Source organism: Paralichthys olivaceus, chromosome 15 (genome assembly GCF_024713975.1).
Source record: "Paralichthys olivaceus isolate ysfri-2021 chromosome 15, ASM2471397v2, whole genome shotgun sequence".
NCBI classification, from domain to species: domain Eukaryota; kingdom Metazoa; phylum Chordata; class Actinopteri; order Pleuronectiformes; family Paralichthyidae; genus Paralichthys; species Paralichthys olivaceus.
The window spans coordinates 17,124,073-17,138,919 of NC_091107.1; the positions used below are offsets into that span (position 1 = coordinate 17,124,073).

The 14,847-nt window shown below is 41.8% G+C and overlaps 1 protein-coding gene across 1 annotated transcript; it reads right to left on the minus strand.

The window, feature by feature from the left end:
- Positions 1-2,154: 2,154 nt before the first annotated feature.
- ammecr1 (AMMECR nuclear protein 1) lies at positions 2,155-14,507 on the minus strand. Its single transcript, XM_020085719.2, has 6 exons — positions 12,968-14,507; positions 10,298-10,408; positions 9,004-9,118; positions 6,980-7,070; positions 6,771-6,867; positions 2,155-6,249 (listed from the first exon to the last, which is right to left on the minus strand). The coding sequence occupies exons 1-6, from the start codon at positions 13,441-13,443 to the stop codon at positions 6,135-6,137; spliced, it is 1,005 nt and encodes a 334-aa protein (XP_019941278.1). The 5' UTR covers positions 13,444-14,507; the 3' UTR covers positions 2,155-6,134.
- Positions 14,508-14,847: the final 340 nt, after the last annotated feature.

The following is a 14,847-nucleotide window of genomic DNA, read 5'->3' on the forward strand; positions in this document are numbered from 1 at the left end:
TATTACACACAAAGCACTGATACATTAATGCACTCTATACTTAGTTGCCAGGAGAACAGGGACAGCTTCCAGTGGTACAGTGATTGTTTGTTTTGTCGTCCTCAAGAACGCCTCGAGAGAATCTTTTCCAATTCGGCACAAACGTTCACTGAGACTCGTGGATTAGCTGATTAGATTTGGGTGGTTAAGGTCACGGTGGCCTCACAAAACATTTTTGATCTCTTGAACATGAAATCTCAACTCTGCCTTCACAGATTCTTTTCCTATTTTGACCAGTTGTCACTTAGTCTCAAAGATAAATGATTAGATTTCAATGGTCAAAGGTCACAGTGACCTCATAAACCTGGAAAGAGAATATATGAAGATTAACTGCACTGGTTTGTGAAGTGGCATAAAACCACAGGGCGATAAAACTAGTTCATAATGTGAATGAATAGAACTGTTAATAGAACTGTGCTCAGCTGCCTGTTGAGGTTTACACTTTATAAACAGCATCTATCACTTGATGATACAGTTGTGTAAGTGATACAGGAAATTACAATGAGGGAGAGAAGTACACCCATATCCAAAGAACAAATTACCTCGGTAGGATAAGAGTTACAAGTTACACTGAAACTAAATGTGAAATTCATGTGTGGTGTTCCTATAGCTCCCGTGAAGCAGCTATACAGCGTGTAACAGAAATGTGAAAATCAGATTTAGAAATTGAAGACATGAGGCCGCAAATGCAAAACACACTGAAAGACAAACATGATGGATAGTCAGTTAAACACGGTGACGGTGCTAAAGGTGGACTTCATTGAACATGGGCTCAATATTAACTGTTATATATTCCACTTGCACTAAAGAAAACTTGATAAAAACAGGGATATTGTCGTTTTTGAATCCGAAATGATTGTAGCATACTTGATACTCGAAGTGAAGTGAGCGGGTTAGCTTCATGGAGAATGTGGCCATAATGACTGACAGTTGAGCGGAAATTACTTTTTGAAACAAAACTAGTTTCCATCAAAGTCTGAGAGAACTTGAGTTTTCACAAAACCTGCTGCTTTCTGAAAGAATCTCTTGGTTTTGAGAAACCAAGTAAAAGCCATTATCCCTGGTGTGAATGAAATTTGGCTCCTGAAACAAATGCACAGATCAGCAGGGAAAATCTACAGACCATACCGTGGATAGTTTTCATAAAACATTTGAAAGCTGTATTCAATTTCATTAAATACAACAGAAGACCAATTCAATTGTAGATTGTATCTATTTTTTTACTTATTGGTGAAAAAGTCTAAAACTTGAACACTTACAAAATGCTGTATCAGTGTGTTTGTGTGTGCTGAAAGAAAATTCCACGACACATTCTTTTCAGTTGATTTTTTGTCTTTTATTGAATAAATGATTTAAAAGGTAATAACAATGTTTAAAACTACTACCTTCACATCCATTGCTTACATACTCAGATAACCCATCTATATATATTCTTTCAACCCTCCCCACTTTTCTTTTGCAATTTTTTTTTTGCTTTCTTTTTTATCTTTTGTTTTTTTTTTTGTGCGTTTGTTTATTTTTGTCTTTTTTTTCTTTTGGAGTCATACTATCTTTAATAAATGCCCGTTTCAAGTCTCGTCACACTAACAGCAATTCAAGAGGAAGAGAGGAAGGGTCTAGCTCTACAGGGGGATGGATTTGAAGTTCCCATTTCATATTTTTCCATCAACATTTTTCAAGTTACTAAAGCAGAGGAGAAAAAAAAGATCCAAAAGTCGAAAGGAAAAGAAATGAAAGTTGGTATGAGGAGTTACACCAGGCAACCCTCCCAGCCCATCAGGCCACTGCAACTGAAGAAAATCATTTTGTACAGTGACACGTCATCGAAGTCAGTGTCTCAAAAATTCAGAACATAGAAAACCACTAAAATAATTTTGAAACTAGATCCAAAATATTCTTTTGAAAAGAAGTAATTTGATGTACAAAAACAGTCATTTTCATTTTTTATGTGCTTTTTTAAAATATTTTTTTAATAAAAGTTTCAAACACAAGTTTATTGTAGATCTTATTTCATTCGTCATTATCATTATTATTATTGATTCATTTACTTTTTTTTTTTTTTTTAAATTCATCTATCAGTGCGATTGTATACCAGTGCAGCTACTGGGTCCAGAGTAAAGAAAACAGGCTTTTTCATCTTTAATGGCATAAAAAATAAGGAAAAATCCATCTTTTGTACAAAGTATAACTGCTGGTCTTTAGGGAAAAATAAACACTTATAAACCCATAAAGCTAGGAGGCACACCATGGGATTTCATTTTTGTAAATTAGAGCAATAATAATGATAACAATAATAATAATAATAATAATAATAAACAAAATAAGTAACAATTGGCAACCAATTTTTAACCATCTTTGATGCCGTGTACGGTTTCAGAGATGTAAATTCATTGAAAAATTAGGTTGCTTCATAAGTCAAGACAGTTGAGAAATCGCAAAAAAAAAAGACAAAACATTTTGTCAAATGCAGGGGTGTTTTTTGGAAGGACAGGAAGCCAGGCCTGAAGAGCAGCATTTGGGCATGGCCGCTGGCATCTTTGGTTCAGTCAAACATACGAAGGTAACAGGAGCTTGAGCATTCCACGACACATGAGAATGACCACGCAAGGAATGCTGAGGCTGACCCCGGTATGGAACCAAAACACGATCTGCTACAACAAACTACGAAACGTCGTTCCATAATGTCCCATGAGGTATCAATGCTTTTTAAAACAGTTAAATCAGTACAGAACCAGGACTATATTCTGCGTGTTCTACGTAAAACATTAACTCTGCGTCCCATCAAGTGAGATGCTCACCTTTAAACAAGGTTTTCAGCAAACCTCGCCCTTTCAGCAGCTAGAAGGAAAAAGAAAGGATGTGCTCGGAAAAAAGCAGCACCCGATCTTCCAGGAGAGGCAACGAACACAATCTACTACCGCCACTGTCTACTGAACGACACAGACATCGCACTCTGACAAACTAGGCCATGAGGTTGGGCCACAGTGAACGGGGGGGAGAGGAGGTTAACGTGTTGACTTCTTGTCCTTTCAAACCTGCAGGGGTGTTGACTTGCACTGGTTGGAAAAAAAAAATAAACACCTGTTGAACAGATCTGCATATATCAAGGATAGTTAAGGTAACACATGTAGGATTTTCTCTTAATATACCACTGTCAAATCGCCATGACGACCATAAACAGTACATTCAAGTGCCCCTATGACACATTGCTGCTAGGACTTTCCCTCTTCACTCTGTTAAAGAGAATCTGTTTTTCCCGTCACAGGGAAGTTGATCCCACACTGCACTTAATAAAAGACGATTCTCGGGGCCTTTTCTTAACGGTGACCGTCGTGACTCAATTCACTGCGATGCACCAAAGAGAAAATCCTACATGAAGCATCTTTTTAAGTATGATATGATCAATGAGTCCGCATGACCAGTCACAAGCTGTGACCACCCCAATATGAGGTCCGATAGCACCATATTTGTCTTTTAAATCTCTTAATGGTTAATAAGAGTGTCTAAGCCATAGATCAAGCATATCATGGATAAAACCATAGGTCTCATACTCAGACATACATGCAACTGAACAAATTGCATGTGTATACAAAGACATATATGTAAAAGAGCATGGTCAATTTGGTTTTGCAGCAGAAAATTCAGGTTGTGCTGTATTTAATGGACCAGGAGAGGAATGCCTGACTGTTCGTCTCTGAACTGTCTTTGTGTAGTGTTTTAAAAAAAAACCATTTGTCTATAGAGGCGTGAAAAGTTGAGGGTAACAACATCACGGTGTCAGACAGAGAGAGAATGTGTTCCCAAAGTCTCTGTGGAGCTTTAAGTGTAATCAAGGACCAGCAGCTGGATGTGGAGTGTCCACGAGCCCCCATATGTATGGATGATGAAGTATTGACAGCATTCACACAACATCATCTCAGGCCCTTCCCTACAATGTGATGTGAAGATGGAGCTGGGACAAAGCAGAACCACAGGTCAGAGGAACAGTCATCGAGCGTCATCTCCTGGCCCATCACTTATTAATTCATTAATTTAAGGCAACACAACTGAATACTGGGTCATTTCGGGTTACTGTGGATGGAGTGCCAAAAGCCCTTGACATTTTTGCATAAAGAAAAAGAACCTGTCAGTTAGTAAAGGCTGTTACGCAGAAAGATGTTGGTCAAGTGACAAGAACCTCTCAAAAATACCAGTTCGCAAAACTAAAAACCAAAACAAGCAGATCGCACGATGACCCATAACAACTGTAACATTCTGGAAAAGTGTGTGTGTGTGTGGATGCCGACTCAAGACGATTGATATTTGGATGGGAAATGGCTTCTTAAGTCCTTTATACAAAGCCCTGGCTTTTTTTCATAAATTTTTTTATTCATAGACCTCAACTGTAAGCCGCCAGGCCTCGTGCAGAAATTCAGCTCTGACTAATTCAACCGTGTTTGCTGGAACCGGCTGCCCAACAGCTGACTAAACACACCACAAATGAAAATATGTCCTGTGCCGTGGACACACAGATCGACGGGATCTTGCTGAACGGCGGACTAATCGGAGAGCAGTGGTAGTGCGGATTCAACAACTAAAACTGGCTGCGTCGTGGCAGCTCCACAATGACATGCACTTCTAAATGACACAAACATGTTAATTAGCTCACGTCCTTTTGTGCGTCAAGTGTCTTCATTCAAAAATGACAATTTTTAATACAGCATACTTCACGGACGAGTGACAATGGTTAGCTATAATCTGAAAAGGCAAGACAGTGTTTCCATGACGACACGGGCAATATACACGACACCTGACAAATGACTGAAACCGCTGATTCGACGTGTGTCTTTCGTGATGCGGCCTTGCCTGAGGCTGGTTGGTATACGTTTGCATTCAGAGGTTGAACAGTTACCAGTTTCAGTGGCACAGAATGCAAATACTTCAAGCCAAACGACAGACTACTCTTACAAAGTGTGGAATAAAAAGAGAATATGGCTTTAAGTAGATATAGCATGTCCCTGTTAAAGTGACTCCCTGCCAGTAAACTCAGACACCAACAAACGGTAAATTTTAACTAAAAAAATCATTCATGCATTTTCTTTTTTTCTTTTCTTTTAGGGACATGTAATTACACCTGGTCGCCCCCCTCCACTGCCGGGAGAGCAGACCTCACTTGTAGCCCATTTTATATAATAAATCAACCAGCGTGGACATAATTATCCTCAGACAAATGGCTTCCTCCGCAATTACTCTAATTTGAAAAAGAGGGAACGTCGCTGCAAGTTTACAGGTTCCACCACAAAAACACGCCAAACACTCAGGGGGGAAGAAAATCTGTAGAGGATTTTTAGGTAAAAATCAAATTTCTAATTTTCGTTTGTTCTCGTGGCAGATCAACGTTCTAATCCACACACTGAGACACACACCGCTCGCACAAGAAACGCAACCAGCAAAGGCCAGTCAAAGGGCATTACTATCCTACTATTTATACTTTGGAGTACACAGATCCCAATAAATAGTTCCAACTACAACACTATAAGAGTTTACAAGGCTCAACAACTTCCACAGTCAATCTTTTTTTTGAGAGGAATCAGGACAGAGATGACACAGCCTTTGAGAACTGCAGTTGCCTTGCTACATGGTTATACATGTTGGGATATTAAGATAAAGAAAATAGGAGAAAGAAAGAAAACAAATTTTTTAGTTAATGTAAAACTGTAGCAAAGCCTAAACAATATAAGTGCTAGACTAATCTACTAAGAGACTTCCTTCCATCCACAGAATCAAACACCTGATTAGGTTTGCTGAAAAGATTAATAAAATCTATTAGTTGTTAATTTTCAAACTTATGAGTAAAGGGGGTTATAGTTATAAGGATACATATGCTGCAAAAACTTAATCACAGGCAAAGAAAAAATAAGTGAATTTCTTGCCATAATCAAATGATGCTTCGTTGCCACCCGTTGCCATGTCAACGTCTGGGAGACGGCCAGCATGGCAACGGAAACTATCATCATAAAATGGTACAGTAGTAGAAATAGCTAGACCAGGAGGGGGCAGGCTCTCCTGGGAAAAGGTCCGCGGAGAGGTCCAATGATTGGTCATGCGGCTCGCTGTCAGGAATAATGGTTGTAGGGTGGTAGAGGGTGCCCAATGCCATTCTGGTAGTGATGGTGCTGACGGTGGGCGATGTACTCTGCATAGCCCATTGTCAACTTCTCGCTACGGTACCTTGGGATGAGAAGAGATTGGTCGGTAAAGGCAGGGCTGGAAAACGCACAACGAGCCAAGACACAGAGCTGCACCTTGTGTGAATCAGTTTACAAGAGGTTAGACCATACTACACTTCGGAAACCTTCGGAGAACAACAAGCATTTTCAAGTGTTCCTTTCTTCTTTTTGAAAAAGTGCTCCACCGGTTTAGCATTGCAAATGATCATTTTCACTGTGGACAGCTTGAAATAAAAGGAACAAAATTGCTGCAGCAAAACCAGAGAGATTAGTTTTTGTTTTGTGTGCAGAGAAATGACTGTTAACATGTGCAGATGTTCCCACATGAGGCTAATTTGTGGTCGGACAACAGCCGTTGGGCTTGGAGATTGCCCACAATGCAACTTAATAGTTGAGAGTTCGGTCAAAGGTTCTGAATTTAACAGATCTCCCATCACTCCCTCTGGAGCCACAAAGGCTTTTACACAATTTTTCCCCACCATATGCAGGAGATACTGTTTAAAACAACACGTGTAATCTCACCTGGTTAACTTAATGGTCTTCCTGAAGTCATTTGTGATGGGAGCTTTATAACCTCCCTTTCGTAGTAAGGAATCTATGGTTTGAATGTGGTCCCAACCTTAAAAAAAAAGGAAAAGTTTTACACAAAATCCAGATTCAGTTAGATTTGTAAATTTCTTCTAAAAGAATAGAGATCAGGCTGGATTTTAAGGAGCACAAAAAGATCTCACCTTGCTCCTTTGCAACCTCTGGTAGGTAAGTGGCGGTGCGCTTTGATCCTTTTTCATTGAAAAATTCTATCCTAATACCATGAACACCCACCTAAACATCAAGAGAGAAACAACAATGAAAGAAAATGTTTAATCACATAAATCGCTCCATCGAGTCAAAGCTAACAATTAACAAGCACTTCAAGCAAAATGGAGAACAGCTATATTTTACAACTACATTCTATGTTATTGAAAATTACCCCAGATTGGTTAGTGTCAATTATATCCACCATTTGCATTAATGAATGATAAAGATGTATCAATAAATAAGCACCAGCATGGCACCCATCAAGCGGAATGAATCGTGGTGCACAAAAAGCTACTTGCTATAATAGATTATCAATTTATTTGAGCACTATTATTTAGATAAAAAGCAAAAACACAAATATTAAGGGTGCTCCGATCGGCTCTCTGATTAGTTTGGTCGCGATCTGTAGAAACGCCGATCTGATGAGGCAAAACAAACCACTGTCACTCATGAGTTGCAACTCTCAACAGAGATGAGAAGGCATTTAGATGGCTCACTCTTAGATGGCTCACTTTTTTTCCAGTAAATACTTTTCTATTCTAACAGTTAGTCATTTAATGACTACCTTTCTCCCTCCGGAGTTGATGTTGGAAAAAGCTAACGAGTGAGACATCTTACTTCTCTTCTCAGCTGTGTTGAGACTTCCATATGCGCAGTATTGATTAAACATGGCAATGGCTGCATCATGGGCTTTGGCAGTGTGAGCCTTCTTGTAAATTGGGTAAATGTTACACATGAAGTTATTTCTTATTTGTGTGTGTAAAAAAAAAAAAACATTTGTGTGCGTTTCTCCCAGTGTGTTGGCTTAGTAGTGTTGCGGTCGGTTAAAACGATAGGTATTGTTTTTTTTGCTTTTTTTAAACACATTTCATCTTTGCAAACAGGGTGATGTACATTACATATCATTTAGCTGACGCTTTTCTCCAAAGCGACTGACAATAAGTGCATTCAACCATGAGGGTACAAACAGAAAGAATCATTTAAGTACATTAGCTTCAAAAAAGCCAAACTACAGTTGCAACCTTTTTTTTTTTTTTTTTCTTTTTTTTTTTATTACCAGAGTTGACGATGGTTATTAGACCATCATCTTCTTAACCAAGTTGTAGTCGGAAGAGATGTGTTTTTAGCCTGCGGCGGACGATGTGTAGACTTTCTGCTGTCCTGATGTCAATGGGGAGCTCGTTCCACCATTTGGGAGCCAGGACAGCAAACAGTCGTGATTTTGTAGAGTGGCTAGTTGTCCCTCTCAGTGAGGGAGCAGCAAGCCGATTGGCCGATGCAGAGCGGAATGGACGGCCTGGGGTGTAAGGTACGTGTACGTGTTTATTTGAATATAGAGCTGGGATTCTATCACGAGTGGTCTGTCTGACTGGGTTGTATAATCTCCTCTATGCTGTCTGCTGTGTGGGACTCCCGGGTGAGAGCCTGTCACAGCCGGGCAGGACAGACGCTGCGCGGTGTGAACAGGACACACATTTGTCCTTTCTCTGGTATGAATCCCTGTCTTCATCATTTATCTGTGATGTGAAATGATTTCCACATAGTCAGAGAAAGTTAAAGTGTGTGTCCTGCTCATATGGTTGTTATAAAATCCTGCACAGCGTTACTCCTGCAGCTGCTGATAGCGCAGGTGAAACGTGACACAGACACAGGCTGATACAGGAGTTTATGTGGTGCTGAATTAGGGAAAAAAGGAACAACTCGACAATACAAAAAGCAAAAAGAGCGAGATAGAGAAAGCCGATTATATCAGCCCGCAAAATCCTGATCGGAACACCCTTAACAATTGGTTGTTTACTTGTTGCTGCTGCTGCAAATAATTTTGGTGCAGACACAAATGAATGTAAAAAAAATGTGTTAGAGCTGCCTGGGAGAGACAAAAGCTGTAAAGCACCACCATCCTCAAAGCAAATATTATTCTGTGTCTGTGCCTGTTTTAGCAAAGCATGTGTCGAACCTCCCAGTCAAGGTAATCACCGACGTCTTCAAAGTTGGTGAGAAGAGACACTGAGCAGAAGAGGCGAGGCAGCTCATCCCTTGTCATAGGGGGGAAGCGGCTGTCTTTAAGGGCACTGCAGATAAGACAAAAGGCACACAGGAAAACTCCATTACAGGTGCAAATTCAGAAAGCAGCTGACACAATTATGGTGAAAAAACTGTTGGATTAATATGTGCAGGGTTCAAAAACTAGATACACTACAATGACCTTTTTTTTTTTTAAAGGAGGGCAAGTTTCCACTTAATTTTACAACATGAGATAAAGAATCGGGGGAGACATTTTCTCTAATGTAGATGAACTTTAGTTGCAGCACAGTCACTAACAATGTTTGTCCACAGTGCTGTTTGTAGAGTCTATAAGTGCCTGTGTGTAGTTAAGAGCTAGGTCTCAGTATGTTTAAGTGTATTTGACAGGTCAGAGGCGTCTGCCCTCAGGTCAAAAGTACTAATGAGACATTCCAAAGCGGGTGAGACTCTTTTTACATTCACCAAGGAGGCTATATTTTCATATGTGTCCATTTTTCTGACGGTTAGCAAGATTACATAGAAACTACAAGGTGGTTACCAAGAAACTTGGTGGAAGGACATTGTATAGGTCAAGAAACAACCCCTTACATTTTGGTGAGGATCCAGGATTTTTTTTCACTTTAACATTGCAAGAGGTTTTTCAACATTTTTCTTTCAGAGAATAATTCATGGATCTTGATGAAAAAAACTTGACATGTTTATGGGACTGATATTTCTGGGTATGAGCAATTTGATGCAGATCAAAGTAAAAACCTATGTACTTTTTTAGGGGAGTGAGGTGGGTTATATGATATTTAAAGGTTCAGTGTGTAGAATTTAGTGACATCTATTGGTGAAGTTTCACGTTGCAGCGGAATACACCACACCCTCCCCTTCCAAACATGAAAGAGAACCTGTGGTATTTTTCAGTTGTCATAAAAACTCAAAATGTGTTTAGTTTGTCCAGTTTGGGCTACTGTAAAAAACATGGCGACCTCTGTAGAGAGGACCTGCTCCTGATGTAAATTCAAAGGGCTCATTCTACGATGATTTCACATTATTTTATGTTTAATTTTTGCCAATAGATCCCTTTCAGCTAAATCTTCACACTGACCTTTAACAGACAATAACATGAATGACCCCTGTGTTTCTTGTTTACTTTAATTTACAACAGTGGCTTTATTTCTCAACAAGCATTCTTCATAACAGCTTTGACAAAGAAATAATTCTTCCACCTTGTTGCTTACCTGGTAAGGGTGTACTCCCTGAGTCCTGAGTGCAGATTCATGGCAGAAAAAGTACCTATACAACCCCGCAACCGCTTGTCTCTGCCTATTTTCCATGTGACAAACAGCGGGCTGAAAAACAGAACAGAACAAGACACCATGTCCAAGACGCAAAAGTGTGGAAACATTTTTGAAAGTTGAAAAGAATCATATATTGAGACACAACTGTCAGCATGTGGGCCTCCATTAGAGAAGACTTGTTAATACTAAATTGCTACAGGGGTTTGTTTCACAACTGAAATTGGTAAAACAGCACCTCCATGATTGAATTTAATAAAAGGCATGTTTACAAGAGGCAAGGGGTTCCTGTTCCTTAACTTAAAAAACACTGCTTCAAAATAATTATCACTAAATAGTCACAGTCTGTAGTTCAGTGGCTAAGTTTGCAGAGTGCTGTGTCTGTGTCAAATGTTGTGGTTGTTTTGGGCCTTTCGATAATGCGGTCTGACAATGCCCCCAAGTGAAGCATTTGTCAAGGACACCACCAACCATAAGTATGGGTTTCTCAAACCTGTGGGAGTTTTCACATTGGTGAGCATTAGCCTTCTACATTCCTCTTCACTATGAGCTGGTTGGGTTTAGAACTTGATGTCATATGGTGAAGGCTTGGCCAAACTCACTTAGTCTTACAGGCTTGGGGAAAATGGACATTTTCAGTATTGCATGTTTTGTAATTGTGTGTGTGTGTGTGTGTGTGTGTGTGTGTGTGTGTGTGTCATCACTTTGGAAACACTTACACTTTGTAAATATGTGATAAACACGTGATAAACAGCAAAGCATTTTACAAATCAAGAGTAGATCAAACCTCCCCACTGTTCTTACACAGTGCGTAAGCAACACATTGATATACATTGATCTTTTTATATATTGCTATCTATGGAAAATAATAATTACTAATTATTATAACCCAGTCCTAACTAGTATTAACTAAGACACATAAGAGATAACTTTTGATGTTGAGTCGAAGATAAAAACATACTTTTGGTATACTCCTGAATTTACTTGGTGTGCCTGGCTATTTTGTTTATTTATCTGCATTAGTACCATTATATATTTCTGTACTTCCTTTGTTTTCTGTTGTGTAGAATGTTGTACTTTCTGCATTTGTTTTCTTGGGCAACATTTTGTATTGTATTGAAGTGTGTGTGCAGAGGAAGAAAGACTTTGTTTACAGTATACATAGTACATGTAATGGATTGTTCCCCATAATAGATCATAATTACCACCAAACATGTTGAATGTGCAGGACATAAACACATCCTTGTGCCATTTACAACCCACGATATGCATTTGAAATGCAGGCATCATTGGATAACAGTGTCTGCATTGTGGAGTATTCTCCTTTGCAATGCACTGTGACACTTCCACTGATCATATCAACATTGAATGACACATTTAAAGACACCATCGACCCATATACTTGAATTATTTCAGACACAGTCCTTCAACAAGTCACTGCAAACTTTCTTGGCCCATGTTTAGTCAATGAACTGGATCAGTGAGCTCTGGCTTCGAGGGTAAATAACCCACAGCCTCCTCAACATGGATGTAAAACGCCTACAGAGTCACATGATGTCACATTACACAGTCTGTACATTAGGGGTGAACGGGTTTAGGTGGAGGGGGCAGGAGTACGGTTACAGAACATATGAATTGATCCATTTAGTTAATACATGTCTCAACCATACTTTCAGTGGATGTTTCAATTGCTTAAACACATCATTTGTTTGTCATGGTAGTTGAATACAGCCATTTATGCACAAAACCGCTTTGCAGGAGCCAGCTTTTCTTTATGGGTTGATGCTAAACTCGGCTTATTTCCGCTGTATTCCATCCACACTAGCCCCTGCTACACAAAACCAGCTGTGAGGTGAACTTCGTCGCTGTCGTGATGTCAAACTTCCAACACATTTACCATTTCATCAATTACTACAGGCTGATTAGATCTGCCCTACCACGCTAATGTAGCTCATAGCTAGCAAAGCTAAGCCTATTATGTGGCAATCCGGAGTTCATTGAGGGTAGCTTGAAAGATTAAGGACACAAATGTTAACTTTTGATATTTTCTGTTTGACATCTGTAAAATCTACGATAACAAGTGAAGCTTCTGCCGACAAAATGATGACATTATCTCTAATAGCCCGTTCCACCTTCTCCCTGTAAGTGTTGGTGGTTGGCTGGCTTCGGCTAGGAGCTAGCAGCCTTAGCTAACGTTAGCTAGCGCTGTTCGAGTTGGACACAGCATCGTAAAATTATTTTTTATTAAGTGCCGACGGGACGTTCACACGCGACAGTGTACCTCATCCATTGATAGATACTCTGACTCGGTAGCATCACACCAGATCATTCATTTTAGCGTCCATGCTAAGCTAGTGTGGCTCCGGGCCAGTGCAGACAGTCTCCTCGACAAGGCCCAAATTCCAACTTGAACAAATTAACCGTTGATCGCGACTTTTTCGCTTCGAATTCACAGAAAATCAAACATTGTTTCGACGTGACAGTCTGTGGCCGTAAACCCGGAGCAGAGTGTGTGTGGAAAGCTGTGAGCGGCGCCGCGGTTCACAATAGTAGAGTGAATATATCAATGAGCTTTGACATGCAGCAAAACAACAAAAGACAGAAAATACTCACTAGGGATCATTTGTAAACCTGGGTGTTCTCGGAGGTTGGTATCCGTACAGATGGCAATAAAGCACGTCAAAACAGAAGCAGCACATCTCCGCCGAGACCACCATTTTTCTGCCTCCACTTCCCGAACCGGGTCCCGGGCTGAGATTCGGGGAAAGGCCGGATGAAGAGTAACCGGCCGGGGCTGGGGACAGAGCGTTCGTGCCGCTGCTACCACTACTACTACTGCTGCCACTAACGATACCCCCGGGTCCCCCCAGGCCGTTGGCTCTGCTCACGTTCGCCGCCGCTGCAACGGTCGCGGAGGAACCAATCCCCAGCTCCGAGCCACAATGTCCGGTTCCTGGCACCCCGCTTCCCGCCCCCACCCCGCCGGGACCCCCCGACCCGGGCGATCCCGACAGTTTCTGCTTCTTCACCCCGCAGCACCCGGCCGCCATCTTGGAACAATCTGCACCGACACACCGCTTCCGACCCATAACCGTCACCGCGGGAAGGGTGGGGGGGAACGCCGACCAGACGTAGAAATCCCACTGCGCCGATACGTACGACGGACAATACTCCACTTTCACGCTTTTATTTTTTGTCGGACGACGAAATAAGCGATGTGACGAGAAGACTGCAATGTCACCCTAGCGTTGCCTTTAAAATGCGCGACTTCGCTACGCAAAATCCATACTCTGCGCTGGATGAGCAGTTTTCTATTCCTTGAGTAGTCAGCCAGTCCAGCGTTTGGACCACGGTGTTCCGGTGGATCACCAAACTAGTCCCGGCCAAATAGTCAGCCTCTTCTCCCTTAACACGACACCATCCGAGGCGATCTCAGCCGGTTCCCCTGGTACACACACAAGTTTAGGGAGTGCACAGTCCGAACAGGCCGCAGATGACACTGGGCAGGCGGTCCAGATGTGAAGCCGACAGCCGGTGCGCCGAAGCCCCGCAGCAGCGCACCTCTCCAAGTGGGAGCCGGGAGCTCGAGTACGCAGGACCCATAAGCTTCAGCACGAATTGCGCACAGTGTCCGCGTCGCCTCTCGTTGCACCAGCTCTTGCCTCACGAACTTCTACTGACACCACAGGCCCAGTATGTAGGAATCCCAGACACCGGGATCACGCAGAGTAAAATGGCATCTGACAATGCGGGGTTGGCATGGCACGATGAACCGCGTCAGCGCCGAGCAAGTCATTTCAGCAACGTTAGGCCACAGTTTGCACCTGCATGACGGCGTCTCTGTTCTTGGAGCCTTTAAAAAAAAAAAATCTCAATAATACCCCCGCGTCAGATGTAGAGCTGAAAGTTTTCAGCACGGGTTTGTTTTGAGGTTGTCATCCGTGTGTGAGGAGACATACAGAGGAGCAGGTCCGGGGGAAATCCTCCGGGTTCGGCCGCCCCTCGCTCCGCACCCGTCTCTCAGCTGCTACCATTCAGTGCTGTTCGGGTAAGAAGCCCTGTGATCGCTCTGTGGGCATAGGCATCGGTGTCGTCGGCACGTCGGAACCGGATTCACACACTGCGTTGCGTCCACTTGCTACACATTGTGCGTAGCTGCCGTGGAGGCACGCGCGCCGCTGACGCTCATACGCGCGTATGCGTGCACGAGAAAGTATGGGTATACCCCGAAGTTATGAAAGGCTTAGGATCAGAATGGCATCCATCTGGGCCTTTTCTTTACATTTGATTCACATAAGCGGGGATGCTGTGAGGTGATGCATCCTGCAAGCAGGCACCTCTATAAAGGTTTCACAGTCGAAGGTACTACATCTTTTAAAAGTTCATGTTAGTAATTAGTTAGTTATTTTAGTTTTGTGTACTCAGGGCATCCTGACATATGTCCCAAATGTCCCCTGACCAATTCTGGCTCTCTAAATTGCTATCTCATGCAC